This window comes from Molothrus aeneus, chromosome 21, assembly GCF_037042795.1.
Source record: "Molothrus aeneus isolate 106 chromosome 21, BPBGC_Maene_1.0, whole genome shotgun sequence".
Taxonomy (NCBI): domain Eukaryota; kingdom Metazoa; phylum Chordata; class Aves; order Passeriformes; family Icteridae; genus Molothrus; species Molothrus aeneus.
This window is the reverse complement of record NC_089666.1, coordinates 4,970,661-4,992,805: the sequence shown is the minus strand read 5'-3', so window position 1 is coordinate 4,992,805 and position 22,145 is coordinate 4,970,661. Positions and strand designations below refer to the sequence as shown.

General features: G+C 49.5%; 2 protein-coding genes across 3 annotated transcripts; one reads left to right on the top strand and one right to left on the bottom strand.

Moving 5' to 3' along the window:
* The first annotated feature begins 805 nt into the window (after window positions 1–805).
* Window positions 806–5,966, top strand: TPRG1L (tumor protein p63 regulated 1 like). 2 transcript variants are annotated; one of them, XM_066563809.1, is made up of 6 exons: window positions 806–1,000; window positions 1,096–1,187; window positions 1,705–1,881; window positions 2,403–2,556; window positions 3,237–3,462; window positions 3,669–5,966. In XM_066563809.1, exons 1-5 carry the CDS (start codon window positions 806–808, stop codon window positions 3,429–3,431), a joined length of 813 nt encoding a protein of 270 aa, XP_066419906.1. In that variant the 3' UTR covers window positions 3,432–3,462; window positions 3,669–5,966. The 2 variants fall into 2 exon arrangements, with proteins under 2 accessions (XP_066419906.1, XP_066419905.1); XM_066563808.1 differs by having other exon boundaries at window positions 3,237–5,966.
* Window positions 5,967–6,365: 399 nt separating this feature from the next.
* WRAP73 (WD repeat containing, antisense to TP73) lies at window positions 6,366–21,897 on the bottom strand. The gene is made up of 12 exons (XM_066563807.1): window positions 21,789–21,897; window positions 20,583–20,735; window positions 19,921–20,037; window positions 13,518–13,590; window positions 12,627–12,730; window positions 11,764–11,850; window positions 11,095–11,229; window positions 10,931–11,008; window positions 9,521–9,626; window positions 8,924–9,049; window positions 8,023–8,214; window positions 6,366–6,826 (listed from the first exon to the last, which is right to left on the bottom strand). The coding sequence occupies exons 1-12, from the start codon at window positions 21,855–21,857 to the stop codon at window positions 6,717–6,719; spliced, it is 1,350 nt and encodes a 449-aa protein (XP_066419904.1). The 5' UTR covers window positions 21,858–21,897; the 3' UTR covers window positions 6,366–6,716.
* Window positions 21,898–22,145: the final 248 nt, after the last annotated feature.

The following is a 22,145-nucleotide window of genomic DNA, read 5'->3' as shown; positions in this document are numbered from 1 at the left end:
AGCAATAGTGACAGCACCCACCGCCCTGCTGTGTGATGGTGACAGCACCTGACACCTTGTACACCCAGTGTCCGATGGTCACAGCACCTGACACAGCCCTGGCCATGTGACAGTGACAGTACCTGGTACCTAATCAGCTCTGAGCAAGGGATAATGACAGCACCATAGCAAATGACTTAGCCATAAGATAATGACTAATGATAAGATAATGACTTAGCCATAGCAAATCTAGGGTTGCTAAATTCTGTGCCAGCCACCGCGGTTATACAGGAGACTTTATAACGGCGTAAAGAGTGGCCACATGTTATCCAAGCAACCAAGATTAAAAAGCAACTGAGCTGTCACAAGCCCGAGATGCCAATAAGGCCTCCCCCTCAAAGAAGATCTTAGAACAACCGCTTTGTACAGCCCCAGGTGTGCGACAGCGACAGTCCCAGCAGCCGTCGCTGCGTGACGATGACAACACCCGATACCAGGGCCTCATCTCGCATCCCGCATCCCACCGGGTCCCGGCCGGGGCTGCAGGGCCGGGTCCCGGGCAGGGCTCCGCAGGGCCGGGTCCCGGACAGGGAGGGCTCCGCAGGGCCGGGTCCCGGGCAGGGAGGGCTCTGCAGTGCCGTGTCCTGGGCAGGGAGGGCTCTGCTGTGCCGGTTCCCGGGCAGGGAGGGCTCTGCCGGGCCGGGTCCCGGCCGGGGCTGCAGTGCCGCCTCCCGGCGCGGCGCGGAGCGAGAGGCGGCTCTGAGCGCTCCGCCCGCCCCGCTCCGCCCCGGAAGGCTCCGAGCGCCCGCCCGGCGCCGCCGCCGCGATGCTGCAGCTGCGGGACGCGGACGAGTCCGGCCCGGCCGGCAGCCCCGGCAGCCCCGGGGCCGCCACGCTGGTGCCGGGGGGAGCCGGGCCGCCCTTCGAGCCGGCGGCTCCGCCGGCCCGGCAGACGCTGCGGCCGCTCAGTGTCCGCACCGCGGGCCGCGCCGGCCGCCTCCGCCAGTACTTCGTGTTCCGGGTGCGCGCCGGGAGGGGCGCGGGGGCGGCCGCGGGCAGCGCCCGCCCGCCCGCCCTGACCGCTGCCTTGTCCTCTCTGCCTTGTCCCCCCCGCAGCCCGGCACCATCGAGCAGGCGGTGAGCGAGATCCGCGTGGTCGTGCTGCCCGCAGAGGACGGGGAGGTGCAGAGCGTGTGGCTGCTCACCGAGTGAGTTCCGCGGCGGGATGGGAGGGGATGAGATTGGGATGGGATTGGGATGGGCGCTGCGGGAGGGGGAGATGAGAGCCAGGGTAGCCTCGGCCGCCGCGGGGTTGGTCCGGAGCCGCACAGCCCAAGCGCTATTCGGTATTAAACCTGGTGAATATTATTCCATGGTCCAGGCTGCAGCCATCATTATTTCATTATTTCTTTATAACCCAGCCCTTCAGCTCCAGATCAACGCTCCCGAGTTAACCCCTTACTAAATCCAGTCCCGTAGAGAACTCACTCCTGCAGAAAAGCACAGGCACAGCTTTAACAAACTGACCCAAAGCCCCGTGTGTGCAGCAGGGCTCAGACCCTCAGCCTTGCACTGGCCCTGCAGATGCAAAGCAAAGTGACAGAAAATACAGCGTCACCAAGACTACAGATTTGCTCTCCTCAGCAATTCTCCTTTCTGCCAAGCTCTTGAGTGTTCCTAGCCATGAGTCAAAACCACTTAAACTCAGTGGTGTTCTCTCCCCAGAATCGATCACTGGAACAACGAGAAGGAGCGCCTTGTCCTCATCACCGACTGGTCCCTCCTGGTGTGCAAGTACAACTTCATCAGCCTGCAGTGCCAGCATGTCACCAGGATTGCCCTCAGTGCCGTGGACACCATCTCCGTGGGGGAGTTTGTGTTCCCACCCAAATCTCTCAACAAGTAAGCAGGCACAGGTTATTTGGAATGGTCTGAGAATTCTTCCTTTTGTTTGCTTAACTTTGCAAACAATTCCTGAAGCTTTACTAGAACTGCTCAGGGTAGCTGCTGGTTTGCTGGGGTGGTGAGTAGTTGCACTAACAGCAAGTTGCTCAAGGACTTTCAAGATAAGAGGAGTATATTTGGGAGCAGAAACTCATCACCATTACATAATGCAGTAAGTAGTATTAACACCACCTCCGCATGAGTAGAAAGCTGTGAGTGGCAGGATACAGGGGCTGTCACAGGCTGTGAGGGATGGCCAGGGTGTCCCGGGTGCTTCACCTTCTTGCTCTCAGCTCATAAGCATGTGTCCCTTTGCATGTTCCAGGGCCTGAATTACTGCATTTCTTGCCTACTGTAAAATTTACTATCACTTGTATTTCAAGATAGCTTCTGGATCCAAGCAGGTGTTTTTCAGACAGAACATTTTTAGTTAACCTTGCTCAAAGCCAAGTTTTACCCTGTTCATTGTGCACTGTCAGGAGGGAAGGTGTCGGTATCCGCATCCAGTGGGACAAGCAAAGCCGAGCCTCCTTCATCAACAGGTGGAACCCTTGGTCCACCAACATCCCCTACATGACCTTCACCGAGCACCCCATGGCAGATGCTGACGAGAAGATCTCGTCCCTGTGCCGGGTAAGGAGCTGCTCCAGGCACCTCATTGAGCTCATGGGGTAAACACAACTTCAACACATCAATTAATCAAACAAAATCGGTTACAGCACAGGTGGAACTTGGAGCTCCATCTCCCCAGTCTCCAAATTTTGACTTGCATGGTGGCCCCACTGCCCCCTTTTGCCAGCCACCCATAACTGGGTGAAACACAGAGGAAGCCAAAACTTCCGAATGTACAGAGTCCTGTAAAGCCCAAAAGCAAATGGATCTTGGGCTGTTTCTGTTCTTACTTACCTGACAGGCTGATGGACTTTTCATCTAGGACTGCCAGCTAATTAACAGACAGTTTAATTGCTCACTGAAAACCTTCACCAAGGTGGTTTTCTGTTCTTTTTGTAATAGGTGCTTCCCTCTGAAGGTTTGTCTAAAATTAGAACCCTATTAAGCATAACACATCAGTGAGCAGGGCAGAACCACAGTCAGAAATAAACACCTGGTCACTGATAAGTTTAAGTCACACATCAGCAGTGTCCTGTGTGAAATTAACTGAATCACTGAGGTTAAATATCAGACTGTGACTATCGCAGTCCATAGAGCCCTGACAGCTACAGCTTTAATGCTAATCCTTCACCATTCCCTATCAGCAGCTACTTAACAGTTTGCAAAACAATGCCATAGCAAGGTGATTTCTTTTCTTCCAGCTGGAAAACTTTCAAACACAGCTGATCCAGGCTGTGAAGAAAGCCCACAAGGAGGGCCCAGTGCCAGGAAGTGCTAACGGGGTGTTGGTGCTGGAGCGGCCCATCCTCATCGAGACCTACCTGGGACTGATGTCCTTCATCAACAACGAGGCCAAGCTGGGCTACTCCATGACAAGAGGCAAAATTGGATTTTAAACCCCCTTGTGTGTCACCTGTTCAAGGGCAAGTGAGTTGGGGAGAGGGTGCTGACAGCAGAGCACGTGATAAAGTAAAGTTGCCAGGGGAAGGAATGGAAAAGAAAGGAAAGGGGGACGTTGTAGGACAGTTCCCAGGTTGTTTGGGGAATGCACAGGCTGGATTTGAAGCAGACACAGGGTGGTGCCAGCCTTGTATTTTGTACCTTATTTACAGCCCTCACTGGTCCTTATGCAGGGTGAATGAGCCGTGGTGTGTTCTGTGTCCCAGAGCCTGCTCTTCCCAATCCATCAAGTGCCACTGGAACCTGCTGAAACCCCCAGAGCACAGCAGGACCTTGGTGCCATTGGAACCTGCTGAAACCCCCAGAGCACAGCAGGACCTTGGTGCCACTGGAACCTGCTGAAACCCCCAGGGCACAGCAGGACCTTGGTGCCATTGGAACCTGCTGAAACCCCCAGGGCACAGCAGGACCTTGGTGCCATTGGAACCTGCTGAAACCCCCAGGGCACAGCAGGACCTTGGTGCCATTGGAACCTGCTGAAACCCCCAGGGCACAGCAGGACCTTGGTGCCACTGGAACCTGCTGAAACCCCCAGGGCACAGCAGGACCTTGGTGCCATTGGAACCTGCTGAAACCCCCAGGGCACAGCAGGACCTTGGTGCCACTGGAACCTGCTGAAACCCCCAGGGCACAGCAGGACCTTGGTGCCATTGGAACCTGCTGAAACCCCCAGGGCACAGCAGGACCTTGGTGCCATTGGAACCTGCTGAAACCCCCAGGGCACAGCAGGACCTTGGTGCCACTGGAACCTGCTGAAACCCCAGAGCACAGCAGGACCTTGGTGCCACTGGAACCTGCTGAAACCCCCAGGGCACAGCAGGACCTTGGTGCCATTGGAACCTGCTGAAACCCCCAGGGCACAGCAGGACCTTGGTGCCATTGGAACCTGCTGAAACCCCCAGGGCACAGCAGGACCTTGGTGCCACTGGAACCTGCTGAAACCCCCAGGGCACAGCAGGACCTTGGTGCCATTGGAACCTGCTGAAACCCCCAGGGCACAGCAGGACCTTGGTGCCATTGGAACCTGCTGAAACCCCCAGAGCACAGCAGGACCTTGGTGCCACTGGAACCTGCTGAAACCCCCAGGGCACAGCAGGACCTTGGTGCCACTGGAACCTGCTGAAACCCCCAGAGCACAGCAGGACCTTGGTGCCACTGGAACCTGCTGAAACCCCCAGGGCACAGCAGGACCTTGGTGCCATTGGAACCTGCTGAAGCCCCCAGGGCACAGCAGGACCTTGGTGCCATTGGAACCTGCTGAAGCCCCCAGGGCACAGCAGGACCTTGGTGCCACTGGAACCTGCTGAAACCCCCAGGGCACAGCAGGACCTTGGTGCCATTGGAACCTGCTGAAGCCCCCAGGGCACAGCAGGACCTTGGTGCCATTGGAACCTGCTGAAACCCCCAGAGCACAGCAGGACCTTGGTGCCATTGGAACCTGCTGAAACCCCCAGGGCACAGCAGGACCTTGGTGCCACTGGAACCTGCTGAAGCCCCCAGGGCACAGCAGGACCTTGGTGCCATTGGAACCTGCTGAAACCCCAGAGCACAGCAGGACCTTGGTGCCACTGGAACCTGCTGAAACCCCCAGGGCACAGCAGGACCTTGGTGCCACTGGAACCTGCTGAAGCCCCCAGGGCACAGCAGGACCTTGGTGCCCTAGCCCTGCTGTATCCCTGTGTACGGTCTCAAATCCTGTCGTGTGCTTGGGACTCCCTTGTGTTGTTTAAGAGGAATTGCTGTTCCAATCACCATGATCTCAGAGCTCTGATTAATGCCTGTTAGGAATTTTCAAAGCTGTCAGTCAGTCTTTAACAGTATTTGCTAGCTTTTGCTAAAGCTGCCACTGTTCCACCTGCTCAGCAGCAGTTTGTGAACTCAATATGCATTTCTGAGCTTCTTGTTAAAATCCCTCTAAGAACCTACTGGAACTTCCTCTCTACTTCTGTTTCTTTGCTGCAGCCACAGAATAAAAACTGTTGTGAGAGAACGTTGCCAAAAGCCTCACGAACACATTTGCCTTCAAAGCTGTTCTTTGTAGAACTGAAATGGAATTCTATTTTGGTTAGATTGATACTCTTAGCCATTTTTCTTAAATCTACGCTAGTTTGAGCCAGGACTTTTTAACGGAGACAGAGAAAACTTTCAGCACTGTGTGTCAGCCTTGATTCATACATTCCTGCACTGAACCTCTCATCCAGGGATGAAACTCAGAAGAGATTACAGCTGTAATTGCTCAGGAGGTGACTCTAACAAGCTTTTTCCTTGTGCATGACCTTCTCTCCATGCCCTTTCATCAGAGCTGGATGAACACTGTGCCACAGTGGTTTTGATCTTAATGTAGGTGAGTGTTTGTGAAACTCCTGTTGCAGTCAGTCCTGACTCCAGCTTTCCAAGCTTCTCCGTGCATTTTCTAAGTTACCTGTTCAATTTTCATTAACCTTGCAGTAAAGTTAAAATTTCAACTCTTACTTGGCATTTGTTCTTCATTTTCTGGAGACTGAGGCTGTGAAATTAGGTAACAAAAGAAAAAATATCCAGTAAATTCCTAAACAAGAGGTTCCCTCCTTGGAAGGACACAGGGAAAAACAAGGAAGGATTCCAACTGCTCCTTCCCTGCCAAACCATCCACTCCTATTTGGAACCAGAGTTGGGACAAAAAGTCTCATTTCAGTTACCTGTAATTCAGCATCTTCAAGTGTCAAATTGTGATCCCTCTGGCAAAGATTCCATGTAATAAATCCACGGTGGCCCAGGCACAGTTACTGTCACCCAAAATTATTTGTGTGCAAGTAACAGTTTCCTTGTGCTGGGGTAAATCACTACATCACATCACTGATGACACTGAAACAGACTTTCAAGTGCAGAGGTGCAGGTTTATAGTTTGTAACTATCAAAATATTTATTGGAAATAGAAAATTTAAATAATAGCTATACATTATATATACACAGAGCTACAGTTTTAGAAAATAAGGGTTCAGAGTTGAAAAATACCAACTGCCTCAATATTCAGGTTTTCTTGCAATAGACACTCATTCCTTACATTTCACTTGCTACATCACTTCATTCAAATGCAGTCACAGTATTTCACACACTGAGCTTGGAGCTCCTTCAAATAAATAACTTATAAATACAAACACTTCAGACTGGGCAACAAGTTTTCAATCCTTTTCCTCTTTCTTCCTCAGACTTGGGAGCAGTTTTAATGCATTTTAGTTCTTTTATTTTACCTCTTCTCTTTCCAAGTAACACACACAGAAGTGGTCCTTACTCAGGAGCAGCATGGAGTCCCCACTGGAATGCCAGGAGAGAGACACAATCTGGAAGTCACCTGCAGGAAGAGATCAGTGTGTCAGCCAGGAGCGGGCAGCCCATCCTCCTGCTGGAGGAAAAGGCAGCTGGAATCAGCCACACAAATAAATCCCTGCTGGCCCCATGCTGTCCCTGAGACATTTCCTGTGTCTCACTATGAGCTCCTCTTTTCCTGAGGGTGAAAACAGCCATTTTCAAGCAGCTCCAAGAACACACCTGAGCTATTTCCAGGATAACACTCAGATCAATTTATAAATGGAATATTATTTTTCACTGAGTCTGGATTCTTTAGTTCTTTTCTGTCAGGGTCAGGATTAAATGTGTGAGATGGATTTCTTGTTGGGACTCAGACATTTATTAGTTCTTAGCTCTATTACAGTCTCACAAACCCTGAGTTCTACAGCACTTCACTCTAACTGGCAAAAAATGGAGCTGTGTCTCTCTCTCTACAAGGCCTTTTAAGGATCAACTGTCCAATTAAGAAATGACACCTAAATTGTTTTTATTTTTAACCCAATGACCAACCACCCAGGCCCCGCAATGGGGAGTTTTATCCAATTCCACAAAACCACCCAAACCCATGGAGGAGGGGAAGGAGGGGAAGGAGGGGAAGGAGGGGAAGGAGGGGAAGGAGGGGAAGGAGGGGAAGGAGGGGAAGGAGGGGAAGGAGGGGAAGGAGGGGAAGGAGGGGAAGGAGGGGAAGGAGGGGAAGGAGGGGAAGGAGGGGAAGGAGGGGAAGGAGGGGAAGGAGGGGAAGGAGGGGAAGGAGGGGAAGGAGGGGAAGGAGGGGAAGGAGGGGAAGGAGGGGAAGGAGGGGAAGGAGGGGAAGGAGGGGAAGGAGGGGAAGGAGGGGAAGGAGGGGAAGGAGGGGAAGGAGGGGAAGGAGGGGAAGGAGGGGAAGGAGGGGAAGGAGGGGAAGGAGGGGAAGGAGGGGCCAGCATCCACTCTAAAACTTCCATCTTGCTATATATATATATCACTTATATTCTAAACCCTTAAACTCTAGGTTTTCCACCCTCTGATATCACACACTTCTATGCAAACTCCACACCCCCAATCCCAGTTCCATCATTCCATTTTGGAAGCCTTCTCCACGGCCTCAGGTCAAATGCAGCGTTCTCCTGGGGAGAAACTTTTTCCAGCACAGAAAATCTAAAAGTTCTCAGCAGCCAGGGTTCCAACAACGGAGCAGTTGCTGGGAGGTCGTGTGCTCACCTTCCCCAGGCACCTTCACAACGACACAGCCAGCTGGGGACCACAGGTACACTCTGCTGCTGCCCGTGCACACAGCCAGGCGGGGCTGGCAGGGGTCCCACTGGAAGCACTGGATGGTGTACAGCTGCTCCAACACCACTGCCAGCTTCAGCTTCCTGATGTCCCAGATCCACACAGCGTTGGGAATGTTATCTGCAAAGGAAGCAGCAGTTGTGTGATAGCTGGAGGATAAAGGATCACACGTGGTTTTTCTAAATGCACAGGAACAGACAAATCCGTACAACACAAATCTTTAGGTACATCCCCAGGGTTAGCACTACTTGAGTTATGCCAAGCAGAGCCTTCAGGAAATATTGCAAAAAAAGGTAAAAGTGATCTAGACCATCTCCCAGTCCTTCCCTGGCTTTTATCACATTTGTCTGTCTGATGAGTTTTGCACCTGACCCAGAGCTTTGGCATCCAGGCACAAACAGCCCCTCAGGACCAAAGGGAAAAATGGAACCTTAATTCCATGACTTTCACTATTCAGGAAGTCAGAATTCCTCCTGCTATAGGTCGTGCAGAGTTCTGCCTTTTAAGAGACCCAGGCTGTAAGTGGGAAGATTTGTTTCATTTTCAATACAGTGTGCTCACACAAACTTGAAGAAATATAAAACCCCACTATTTTCATTAAATACAGAGCCAAGGCTGAGTTCATGCCCTGATCAGCAGCTCTGGCAGCTCACAACAGTTAACACACACTACAAGACAGGCTGGGATTCCCCTGTAGTTACACATCTCCCAACAGAGCTGATTTTACAGGGCCATGACTCTTTTTATAGTGCAAAGGATCATTTCTGCTAAGGAAACCCCCACATGCCCTTCATGGTTTCCCCTCTAAGGCAGGGCAGTCGGAACTTACCATTTTTGGTTGCCAGGAAACAGTTATCTGCACTGAAGGCCAACATCCCAACTCCCACTTTGGGATTTGCCTTGTCAGCAACTGGTTTGATGTAGTGTAAAGAAACTGGCACTTGGCAAATGTCATCTGGAACAGGAAATAAAAGTATGTCACTAAGTGAGCCTGGATGGATAATGCATTTATATCCAACTGTTAAAACCCCTCATCTCTGAAGTGATAGGACCATATTTTACTCTTCTCCAAGATGTTCCAATCAGAATTTCAACTGCTTTAAAGATACTACATCTTCACACAGCCACCCTACTACTATTCCTGCCCTCCTACAGAAAAGGAAAGGCTGGAAATTCAGGCAAGACTGAGATTAAATCAGGAAAATGAGGAGAGATTAATTTTTCTACTACCTTCTAACTACTATTTCAAACACTGTTAACCAAAGGTGATTTACAGTGCCACAAAGACTGAGACTGATTTTTACTGCCTTAGAGAACATCCAGAGGATCTGTTCCACCGTCCAAGGGGCAGAGTTCACCTACAATGTTTATTTAAAGACTTCCCAAGGCAAACTCAAGTGTCTGGTTTGAGTAAACTTTGGCTTACATTTACTCTGTGTGCTGAAGAGAGAACTAGCCAATGCTCTTGTTGGAGGGAAAGAAAGTCTCTCTGTGCCAAGAGTTGGGGATTTCTCCACTTCTTTATACACAATCTACAAAGAAACAAGTGAGAGCTCTACAGAAGGGCCTTGGAGAGTTTGAACATGGGCTGTTACCAAATACCCACATCCCACTGGCTCATTTGCACATTTAGTACACCTCAGCATCCCCTGGTTCATCAACAGAGGAAAGGGCTTCAGTAGGCAGATCTGGAATCCAGTATTCCCAGGCAGATCTGGAATCCAGTATTCCCAGTGAATTATGGGCCATTTGGAACCATGATCAGGAAAAACACAGCAGAGAATAAGCCCCAGGGAATGCACCTCGTTCATTATTTCTGACAGCAAATTAAATCATCCCCATTATAGCAGGACCATGAATCTCATTTTTACAACCCAAAATCTTTCATCTGATTCTGTCACAAACAAAGTGCAGCGCTGCAGAAGGAAAATAGCAAAAATATTTTAGTGTGCCTGCAACATATTCCTGAACACAAGCACCAGGATAAAACACAGCAACTGCAATTCCTGTCTGTGTAGTGGAGATTAACAGAGCTATTTCCATTTGTTTTCCATGACACATTTTACACCTAACTGGAAGTTAAGGCATTTTTCAGCCGTGAGAAGCTTTGCTGAGGTGCTTTAATGGCTCGTGCCTGGCTTCTGGCTAAGAGGCAGAGTCATGTGAATATTGCAGGCTTAAAATCCACACACAAACTCTTCCAGGAGGTCTGTTCAGTCCCTCTGCAATGGCAAACAGCACCACACACTGTTCTCATTACCTCCAGGGATGAGATCAGCTCGGGATTTTGGGAAGAGCAGCTCTGCACCTGCTGCCAACAGCGCAGAATCTGTCAGGCCTTGCAGGTACAGGTATAAAGGATAAAAATCAATGCTGACAGATGTTCCAGGAAATGCCCTTTAGGTGAGCTGGATGAGCCTGTCCACACAGGATGGAAAATCTGAACACAATCCAGTTCCAGCACTGTTTAAAGTTAGGAATTGTATAAAGCTGAGACAAATCTCTCCTGTTCAGTTTTCCAGTTTGCCATCGGCTGCACACCCAGATCTGTAATGCAGCCACCACCTACACCCAAAATACATTGGCATGTGACAGGAGCATCTGAAAATCTATTACTGCTCAAGAGAGATGATCACAGACACATATTCCACCAAATTTGAAAGGAGGATTCCCCTTTTTTGTTACATTCCCAGGTTGCCATGCAATTTCCCAAGCCCTGGGAGGAAAAAAAAAAAAAAAGTCCCCAGAATTAAATGGATTAATGAGCATCTTTCAGATACAAACAGCAGCACCCAAGCTCTGCTAAGGTCTCCATGGATTTGGGATCCACACTTACAGTCTTTTTGCTGGTAATGACTGCTGGATGCTCAAGCTCTGTGATCTTCTTCCACGTCACATGGTTCAGGATACGCACCTGGCTCAGGAAACACAGCAAGCAGAGACTGTTAGGGCAAACTTCTTCAAATGATTTAAATAAAAAAGGCAGGAAACACTTCTCACCTTTTCATCAAAGCTGCCAATGGCCAGGAACTGGCTGCTGGGACTCCAGGCAATTGATTTGATGCCCAGGGGCCACTCGTAGGCACGGTAGGAGGAGAGCAGGCGCCCATCGAGGGAGTACAGCAGCACCTTGTACTGAAACACAGCACAGCCACTCCAAAATCCAGCAATGCTGCTGAAAACCACAGGCAGGCAAGTCATCCTGCCAAACTCTGCCTGTTTATCATGCAAGTTAAATACAAAGGTACAACTGGTCTCTTATCTATGAGTTAAAGAGGCTTCGTTGCTCTGTTTTTGGATGAATACTTTCAGTAACTGTAAAATCACTGTGCAAGTGCAATGTCAGTAAAGCTGTACAAAACTCTTACACTCCTCCATTATTCTTCTTCCATTATTTCAATAATGAAGGCAGCTTCTACAATGTTTACAATTTTTTTACAAGATAAATTAGAAATAATTTGCTGTCATTGAAGATTTAAAGAACAGCCACGTCCACTTGCAAGGACACCCATCCCCAATACAAATGTAACGTTTAACAAAAGCTGGACTCACACCCTCTTATATTCAAAAGAAACATTTTAAACACTAATTATTTTAGTCACTGCTTTATACATGATGGCCAAAGACCAACTTGAGCTCTTCAAGAAAATAATCTGCTTTTCCTCTTACCTCCAGGCACGTGTCCCAGGCTGCCAGCACACAGCCATTGGGAGCCCATTCAATCCCAAACAGATCCTGGGTTTCAGTGTCAAAATGCTGCCCACAAAAGAGAAACCACAAAACCATTTGAAACATGCCAACAAATCCTGTTGCATCTAAGATGACAGAATGTTCAGTTTTAACCTTTCAAGGGCTACCACAAACACAAAAGAGCTTTTTATATGCCAGAGTAGCAACAAAAATATTTCTTCCTGTAATACATGCTGCATTCAGTGGATCTTTGATCCCCTCTACAGAAAAGCAGAAAGTTTCTATACCTTCAAATGAACAGCATTTCATAAGAGAATTAAATTAGTTACACTGAATCAGTCAAAAATCCAGGAAAACTAATTCCTTGTCTTAAAGCCCAGTACAGGATCACATAATCCCAGAAAGTGTGAGCTGGAAGAGACCTTACAGGGACAGGGACAGCTGGAAGGGACAGGGACACCTTCCACTATCCCAGGTTGCTCCAAGCCCCATCCAACCTGGCCTTGGACACTTCCAGGGATGGGACAGCCACAGCTTCCACTTCATTAGGGGAGAGCTCAGGAACATGACAAACATTTAGGGGTATTTCCCAAATTTTCTCTCAGCTTCTGCTGAGGCTCAGAATTCCCAAATTAGAGGTGACACAAGATACAGACAAGTTCTTAGTGAGGTTTAATTGCCCAGATCCAGCCCGTGGCCAATGCCACCCTCCATGGACTGATCCCATGTGTGAATACTTTATACCACATGTCCCAAGTACCAAGCACTTGATACTCTCACTGTTTCTCTCACTGTGCAGGTAACCTCCTGCAGAGCAGAGGGGGAGCAGAGGCAGAGCTTACCCTGAGGAGCTGCCAGTTCCTGCACACGAAGATGCTGATGAAATCCTTGCAGTCGCGGCGCTCCGCCACGGCCATGTAGCGCCCGTCCTTGGTGAAAGCCACCCCTGCCACGGCACAGATTAATTAAAACTGGCTTAAACAGAAATCAGACAACAAGGCAGAAGAGCTGATGAGTCTTCAGCGAGGCACAGTTACTCCCAGTTCAAAGCAGAACTAAAAGAGGAGCCAGAATCTCTCCACAGAAGGTCACATTAATCAAGGCAAAGCACGGTGTTACTGATTCATTGTGTCAGCAATTTTTAGGCTCAGAATGTACAATTTCTCAGGATGAAAAGCTCCAGCGTGCTTCAAAACACATCTAACCACTGACAGTTGTTATATAAACCCAACAGATTTCAAATAACCACTTCATTTAGCCTGGCTAAATGGATCAGTTATGCAACCATCAGGTCTCCACTAACTCCCAGGCATTGCTCCCCATGCTCCTGGATTTTACATGGAATACATAATTGTCTTTGTCATCTCTGGGATACAAGCCTTGGGCAGGAAACTGCTCACCACAGCCATGTGGTCTGACAGCCCTGACACAAGCTTCCCTTTCCAGCCTTTCCATATGCAGAAGATGACAAAAGTCACTTTGGATTAATTCATCGGGAGCACGTCCAGCATAATTTAATGTCTTAAAGGATCCCTCAGAGGCAAACACAACACAGATGCACATGTGAAGAGCAGGCACATGGATCAACTGGAATCCTTCACTCAGACACCACAACCTGGCTGCAGAAGGGACAGGACCAGAGCCTGTTCCCAAAAATGGGGTTTGCAGTCACATTAAAGTCATTTTCCCTTTCTGCCACATCAAAGGACCATTCCCAGCCAGGTGTTACTTACCTTGCTGGCATGCTTTGGGGTACTTGATGTAAGACACGGACTTGGTGCACAAGGACCACACCGTGATTCGCAGCTGGCACAGAGACAGGGAGCAGTTTTGGTTATTTGTGTAGATTAAAAAAAAAAAAAAAAATTAACAGGAAAACATCAACCTAATTCAGCAACACAAAGTGGATCAATGAAACTTCTGTGATTAATTAATTCTGCAGCTATTTTGTGTAACACAATGACATGGGGAGCAGCTATGAGGAATTATGTCCCAATTTCTGGCGGTTAGCAGGGAATTTACCCCAAACTTACACAAGTAAGATGGGATACAAAATTCACAGCACTGATATGGAGGAAACCTCTTCACAAACACTGAAGTTCCTGACACTGGGCAGTAGATTGGGAAGATGTTTGTGCTAGAGTCACTGTGCAGTTGGAAAAACAGATTCATCACAGAATCTGGAGAGAGATGGGGAGTTTCCTGCCTTTATGAATGGATGACAAGTTACAGCCCCTTCAGAACACTGCATCCCTTGGGAAAAGGCTATCAAGTATGAGCATTGAGCTGGATTTTACAACATTTAGAAACCCTCAGCTTTGATGGCTGATTTGTGTTTTGCTCTTCCTTCCTCAGGCACCCTTACAGAATTACTGAAAAATTCAGACACCCAAAACCTGCTATGCAAAGCAAGGCTTTACACTGGTGTTTGGGGGATTTCTGGAGAACTGTGCCTCCACAAGCACCAAGGCAGACCCAGCCTCCCCAGAGCTCCCCAAGGTCACAGCTGCACTGCAGGCTCTGCCCTGCCATCTGCACATTACCCAATTAAAAACAAATACTCCCTCTCCCTTAGCAACGGCAGCCCAGACACACGGGCATTCACCAGGGTGGCACGTGAACCTTTGGATTTGGAGCTGGAGCAAGGAATGTTTCCAGACTCAGCTTCTGAACTTGTGTTTTCCTGCATTTTACTGCACCAAGGAACAGCTACAGGTAGGACTTTTTCCAGTGAAGCACCTCTATCACAAAGCTTTCCCTGAACAATTGAACACTGAGATTAATTCTGATCCATTATGTAAAATGCCAGAATTGTCCCCATTTCCTCCTCCTCCTCCTCCCACACCCCACACAGCCCAGCAGTCTTGGGAGGAAGGTGCTCCTACACCTTTCTGCAGGTTTGTCCTTGACAGCTTTTCCTTCCCTGAAGGACCTGGAATGCTCAATGGTGACAAAGGATGCTGAGGGAGCAGCCTGTGGATGTGCTTCACTGATAGCACTGCAGGTTCTGTGTTGCAACAGAATTTGGAGGTTTTTCCCTTGCTGACATGATCAGTTTTGGTGGGAAGCAGAATTCAAGGGATTTACAGGGTTCAAACCAAGCTTCAGAATCCCAATAAACACTGCCTCCCTATCTGAGATCCATGGAATCCCAAACAGACCCTTCTGCCTTACACATCAGGAAACTTCTGAGATTTGAAGAAAAAACACAGAAATCTTTCCCCACGGATTCACAGAATGATGTGGGCTGGAAGGGACCTTAAAGCTCATCTTGTCCCTGCCCCTGCCATGGACACAGACACCTTCCAGTAGACCAAGTTGCTCCAAGCCCTGCCCAACCTCACAGGGAAGGATTTCTTCCCACTATCTCACTGTCCTCTGTCAGTGGCAAGCCATTCCCCCTTGCCCTGTCACTCCAGGCCCTTGGAAATTGGCTCTGTCCATCTTTCCTGTAAGCTCCCTTCAGGCACTGGAAGGCCACAATGAGGTCACCCCAAAGCTTCTCCTCTCCAGGCTGGACAATCCCAACTCTCCCAGCAGAGCTGCTCCATCCCTCTGATCACCCTGGGGCCTCCTCTGGACTCTCTCCAGCAGCTCCAGGTCCTTCCTATGCTGGGACCCCAGGGCTGGAGGCAGCTCTGCAGGTGGGGTCTCACCTGGGCAGGAGAGAGGGGCAGAACCTCCTCCCCTAAGTTCAGCAGCTCCTGGAGGAACCCACGAGATGAACATGAATCAACTTTTATTGATTAATGACCCTGGGGCCGCTCACTTCCGGCCACCCAAAGCCAGCGCTGTCAGTCTGCTCCTCAGGCAAGATTTACTTTAAAAATACCAACACAATGCCTCCACACATTCCTCTGCAGCAACTGCAGCACTGAAATGCTGCTGGGGACTATTAATTGCATCCCTAAATGCACTGGCTGCCCTGCCTCCCCTGAGCAAAACACACAGCACACATTCTCCAGCCACTTAATACAAGCTTAGCAGCTGCAGGCTTCGAATGCTCAGGGCTGGATCATCATTTTTCCTGACAAAGGCATCTGAGTGCTGCTACTCAGCCTCATGAACAGCTCCCCTGGCCTGCTGGGCATCAAACACACTGCCATCCTGGACCACACTGCCTGCTCCAAGCCTCAGGAGGCCAGCACACCTTGCATGGCACAGTCACCCACACAAAAATACACCTGCAAAAACCCAGACTACAACTAAAGATGCCTCTAAGTGTCTGAAAAGCAGAGCCCTCATCTTCACTCCATCTGTCAGCCACAAGACACTTTTAATATCTAACAAGATCAAAGAATCACAGCCAGGAAAGAACATTAAAGATCATCTTGTTTCAAATCTTCTATTCACAGATTCATTGAGGTTGGAAAAGACCACCAGGATCATCAAGTCCAATCCAACCTGTGCCTGATCCCCACCTTGTCACCCAGCCCAGAGCACTGAATGCCACCTCCAGGGATGAGGACTCCACCACCCATCTCCCTGGGCAGCACCTGACCACCTTTTCCATGAAGAAATTCCTCCTGATGTCCAACCTGACCCTCCCCTGGCAGAGCTTGATGCTGTGTCCTCTCATCCTGTCATTCTCTGTCTGCTCAACTCCACTCTCTCCCCTGCAAGGGCTGCAGGCTCAGAGGAAAGCACACAGATGCATTCTGTAATTCCAGTGTAATTTCTCATCCAACTCACACAACTGGATGGTTTGGTCTAGTGCTAGGAACATTTGAAACCAGATCATTTTGCTTCCTGAAAGCAGGATCTTTTCTGTTGTTCCATTTGTGCCCACTCAGACATTCCTATAGAGAAACACACATTATGTGCTTAATGTATGGATTTCACACCCCCTTCCCTTAACGTTGTGTTTACAACTGAATTGTGACAGAAAGGGAAAACCTTCATATTCCCACCTGGAACATTCCACAATCTCATTTAAGTTGCCAACATAAATGAGATGAAGAAGATTAGAAGGATTATGTCACAGCTTGCAGACAGGATCAGGAGCAACAGAAACACCAAACACAGAGGATGAGAGAAGAAACCAAACGCTTCAAAAATGACAGGAAATTTCCATTGCTGCTCATTGCCTTTCTCAGGGAATTCATGGAGAAGGGACAATTGTTTTTATAGAAGGAGAACAGCCCATGATTAGTTAAGTCTGCAGCAAGCCCTTCTCCACTGCTCCTTTTGGGAAATACCTTCTCTTCAGCATAGATTGAGTGGAGTTGTCAAACTCAAATCCTCACAATAATGGTGTCTGAGAAGTTTTCAGCTGTTGTTTTGCAGTGGAAAAACAAACCAAAAGCAGAAGCATTTTTAAAATAGCCTAAAAACAGCTGAGAAATAAAAAGTATTTAGATGGTAACGTGATAAACAGTGGCCCAGGACCACGGCCCGATGTTGACAGCTCCAGGCAGGTGTAGGACTGGTGATTTTCAACAGACAAAAACACACTTTTAAACAACCTACAGCTCAAATGACTGTCAACTCTTGTCCCAGACTTGACTGGGTCACTCAGCCCCCTTACATAGCAGTGTCTGTCAGCACTGGATTTCAGAAGATTATTCAGAGTACATTCCTCGCCAGGAAGCATTTTTCAGCCAACGCAGCCACGCACAGTTACTAAGGATTAACTGGGATACACACAGAAACACACACTTCTCCCTGCTGCTGCAGCTCCAAAGAAGCTCCTTAATGCTTGAGGACTTGACATGGAATGAGACAAAGCACCAAGTATGTAGTTTGTAAGCACAGCTCTTCAGAGAAACACTCCCGAACATCTTCACACTATTTATCCCAAAATGTGAGGGGCATGAGGAAGCAGAGAATCCCAGGATGGCTTGGGTTGGAAGGGACCTTAAAGCTCATCTTATCCCACCCCTGCCATGGGCAGGGATACCTTCCACTAGGCCAGGCTGCTTCAAGCCCTGTCCAACCTGGCTTTGAGCACTTTCAGAAATGTGAAGAGGATCCATTTCCTTCAGATCCTTTACCTGGAGCTGTTGGTTAAGCTCTACCTGTGCCTGTAAATTTTGGCCTTGGAAGGAGTCACATGGGGTTCAAGACCCTCCACAGGACACACTGATAATGTGGAACTGCCTCCCAGAGTGGATTTCAGTACAGGAGGAACACTGACCACAAAGAAACCCTACAAATTAGCTGATGAATTCCAAGTGTCAAAGCACGGTGCCAGACTCCTTTTTTAGGTGCCAGTGACAGGGCAAGGAGCAATGGCCATAAACTAAAACACATCAAGTTCCACCTCAACATGAGGAAGAATTTCTTTTCATGGAGGGTGGCAGAGCACTGGAACAGCTTCCCAGGGAGGGCAGGGAATCTCCCTCTCTGGAGACATTCGAAACCCAGCTGGATGCATTTCTGTGTCACCTGCCCCAGGTGACCCTGCCTTGCCAGGGGTGTTGGACTGGATGATCTCCAGGGGGCTCTCCCTACTCCAACTATTCTGGGATTCTGTAATGATTTTTCTGAGGCAAAATGGTAAATACAGATTGCTAGAAAGAAATTAGCCCAACCATAACCTTTAAAAAAAAAACCCTTTCTTATTCCTCAGGGAATAAGAAAGTTCCTTGTGAGCTCTCAGTGGAGTTCACACATTGATCTGAGGAATAGCAAGTGGTTACTTGGTGCTGTTTGGAAGTGACCAAAGCCCAGCTGAGCTGACAGGGAACCCCCAAACCCTCCAGGCAATCCGTGGATTTGATAAGACACTGCTATTAAATATCCTGAGCACTGCCCACATCCACCCCCCCCAGACTGTGGATTTAGCAGGGAGGGAATAAACACAGCTCCAACCACGGCCTGGCCCTGGCAGCTGTCTGACAACAGCTAATTTAGCAACCTGTTTACAGCTGGAAAGGAAACTTATCCCAACACAGATGCCAACTTGGCAAAGGCTTAATGAAATCCTCTAAGGTCAAACCGAGTTCTGTTGGGAGGCAATAAATCCTCCCTGGTCCACCCCCACATGCACGTGCCACGAGATCTTCTCTGGGAGCCTGACACAGCCCCAGCCTGCAGTTCTGCCTCCTCTGCTGCTGCCTGACCAGCAGGGATGGCTGCTCTGCCTCCAGGCTGGAATTCTGGGCTTGCTTTTAATTTTATTGCTGCTATCAGGGCAGCTCACACCTGGGAATACCAAGGTCTAAACTTATCACTCCTGTCTAGAGGGATGGGGGAGTGGGTCTGTACACACACACAGTCTGTCCACAGCAATATCCTACTAACAATTTCAGGATATCCTAATATCCTACTAACTAATTTTTGGGATTTACCCAAAAAAAGGGGGAATCTTGCACTGCAGCATGTGAATTCTGTGCTAACCAGAGTTATGGCACAAGATCCTGTCAGCTAACACCCTTCCACAGGTTTGGAAGGAGTAAATACAAAAAGAAAGTGTCTCACATGTTGCTCTTGGCTATTTTCTGACCCTTCATTGTTGTACTCAATAATAGCAATCATCAGCTCTAATCCAAAAGGTGGAAAAGTCAGAATCCACAAGCTTTCCAACAAAACTGACCATCCACAAACTAATTTGGATTCTACATTAGTAGCATCCCCCAATATGGGTCTCAACAAGCATTAAAGGTGTTATAATTTTAATTTGACAAGTTCCACCAGCAGTCTGGCTCCTGTGTGTCAAATCAAACAATTGGGAAAATATTTCCAGGATCTGGATCTAAATCTCATAGGTCAATAGGTCTGTAAGTTTTAATTTAAAATCACTCTGAAATGTTTATGGTTTGAGTTTTTAACTAGAAATCCTGGGCTTCTCTCACCATGCAAGCAACATACTGGATTTCTAAGACTGCTTTGATGAAGGCCATCAAAATCCAAAACATCAGGATATGTTCTAAACCACACAATTTTACCTTCAAATTTAAGTCTCCATTTTCTACCTTCTCACCAGAAGCAGGAGGAAAAAACACTTAAAATGTTCCACTTAGTGGAACAACAAACACCCAGCCTGGCACTAACCCGAGTCACACACAGGAGCACAGAGCTGCATCCGCGCTCTCCGCCACCGCTGCAGCTTTAAGGGCTCTGGGTTATTTTAGGAGGCAAAGGGCAGACAGCAACACCTGACACCGAGGGGAGCAAGCCTGCCTGCACACTCACATGGAACTCGGTGGTGTTGAGGATGTGACGCCCGTCCGGACTCCAGCATGAGGCCACCAATCCCGCGGAGCCCTCGTCGATCTTACAGTACCACTCCGACTGCTCCAAGGACCAGACCTGGGGCAGGGAGCAACCACACGGAGCAGCAAGCATCAGCTCAGCCAAAGCTCTGCTCAGGAGGATTCCCTGCAGCTGGCAACAGGCTCCTGCATCCCAGCTCAGGGAGCTCAGCGACACCCAACCACCCGCAGCCATGAAGGACTGGCGCTGGATCCCGCTGCAAAAGTGAGTCCCGTACTTTGTGCGGTCATGGAAAGGGCAAATGATGTGGGGTTGGATTTTTTTCTGTGACAAATATACTGAATATCCAACATTTAAACGGGTTTAGGCCATTTAACAAGCTTGCATGTTATTTATTTCTGAAGGATAGTCTCCAATTCTGATCTGTTTTGCTAGATATTTTTATCCAAAATATTCCTTTTCAAACTAAGATTTTTGTCATGGCTTTCAAAACCTCGGCGTGCTGGGTTATCCTCAAACTGTGTTATCAATAACATCAGGTGCCTCAGCAAAGCCTCAGACTAGTGCTGGCTTTTAAGCGCTCACTCACATCACACCCAAACCCCAGCAGGACACACACCCTGTGCTGCTTTCATGCTCACCTGGACAATGCCCCGCTTGTACATGGCACACAGGATGAACTGGGAGTCCGAGGACCACTCGATGTACTGGATCTGATCCATGCAGCTGTAGAGGTGGAGGATCTGCAGGGAGCTGGCATCCCGAACCACCAAGCGGTGCTGCACACACGAGGCCTGGGGGGGACAGGGACAGGGCTGAGCTGGGGCAGGATCCTGGATGGAGCACCAGGGCTGCCCCTGTCAGGCTCGCTGTGATGCCAGGTTTAGCTCAGAGAGCTCAATGTTGTGTTTAAAAAAAAAAAAATCCTCCCTGTGGGTGGTGAGCCACTGGCACAGGGTGCCCAGAGAAGCTGTGGCTGCCCTATCCCTGGAAGTGTCCAAGGGCAGGCTGGGCAGGGCTTGGAGCATCCTGGCACAGTGGAAGGTGTTCCTGCGTGGGACTGGATGAGCTTTAAAGTTACTTGCACTCCAAACCAGTCTAGGATTCTGTATTCTATTCTATATGCACTGAGCTCCACTGCAAACTACAGTGAGAACTAACCCGGGGGAAAGGGGCTTTAGAGTAGTAAACAGAATCCTCAATTCTATAATTGCTAAGCAAGAAACTCCAGTTTTTTAAAAAATTACTTTCTGTCTGATACCTTATTTTATTTCATAAAATCCCTTAATGATTTGGGTTGGGAGGGACCTTAAAGCCCATCCAGGAACACCTTCCACTACCCCAGGCTGCTCCAAGCCCTGTCCAACCTGGCCTTGGACACTTCCAGGGACCCAGGGGCATCCACAGCTTCTCTGGGCACCCTGTGCCAGTGGCTCACCACTCTCACAGAGAACTCCTTCCCAATATCCCATCTAACCCTGCCCTTTGGCAGTTTGAAGCTGTTCTTCCTCCTCCAGCCTCTCCAAACCGTTGTAAAAAGTCCCCTCCCTCTTCCCTGTAGGCTCCCTTTAGGTAGTCCTTAATTTAAAGTACTAATTCATCTAACTGATTACGGTTAATTAAACCAAACTCAGGTCTCCGGTGTTGACCCTCCGTGCCTCAAAGCCTCTCGGCAGCAGCCTCGGAGCTCAGGCCCGCAGGCTCCGGGGCTCCATCGCTGCCCCGCAGCGTCCGCCCGCAGCCCGGCCCGGCCCGGCCCGGGGGGCCCCGCGCAGCGGCCGCTCGAGGGCCGCGCCAACCGCCCTGTCCCGGGCCGCACGGCCCCGGTGAGCGCGGCCAGCACTCACCAGGCATTTTCCGTCGGGGGAGAAGCGGCCCAGGAGCCCCGAGAGCTTGAAGAGCTCCGAGAAGTTCATGGCGGGCGCGGCGCCGCCGGGATTCGAACCCGCCGCGCTCCGCCCGCCCCGCTCCGCTCCGCCGGGGACCGCCGGAAAGGGCGGGGCCGCGCGGGAGGGGCCGCCGCGGGGCACGCCGGGAGTTGTAGTCCCTGCGCCAACCCGGCAGGGGGCGCCCGGCGGCGGGAAGCGCGCGGGAAAGGCGCGCGCGAGCCGCATTGGTATGCAAATGAGCCGCTAATGAGCCGGGTAATGACGCGGTTAATGAGCTGAGGGGCGCGTTCCCCCTCCTCTCCATATCCTCAGGGA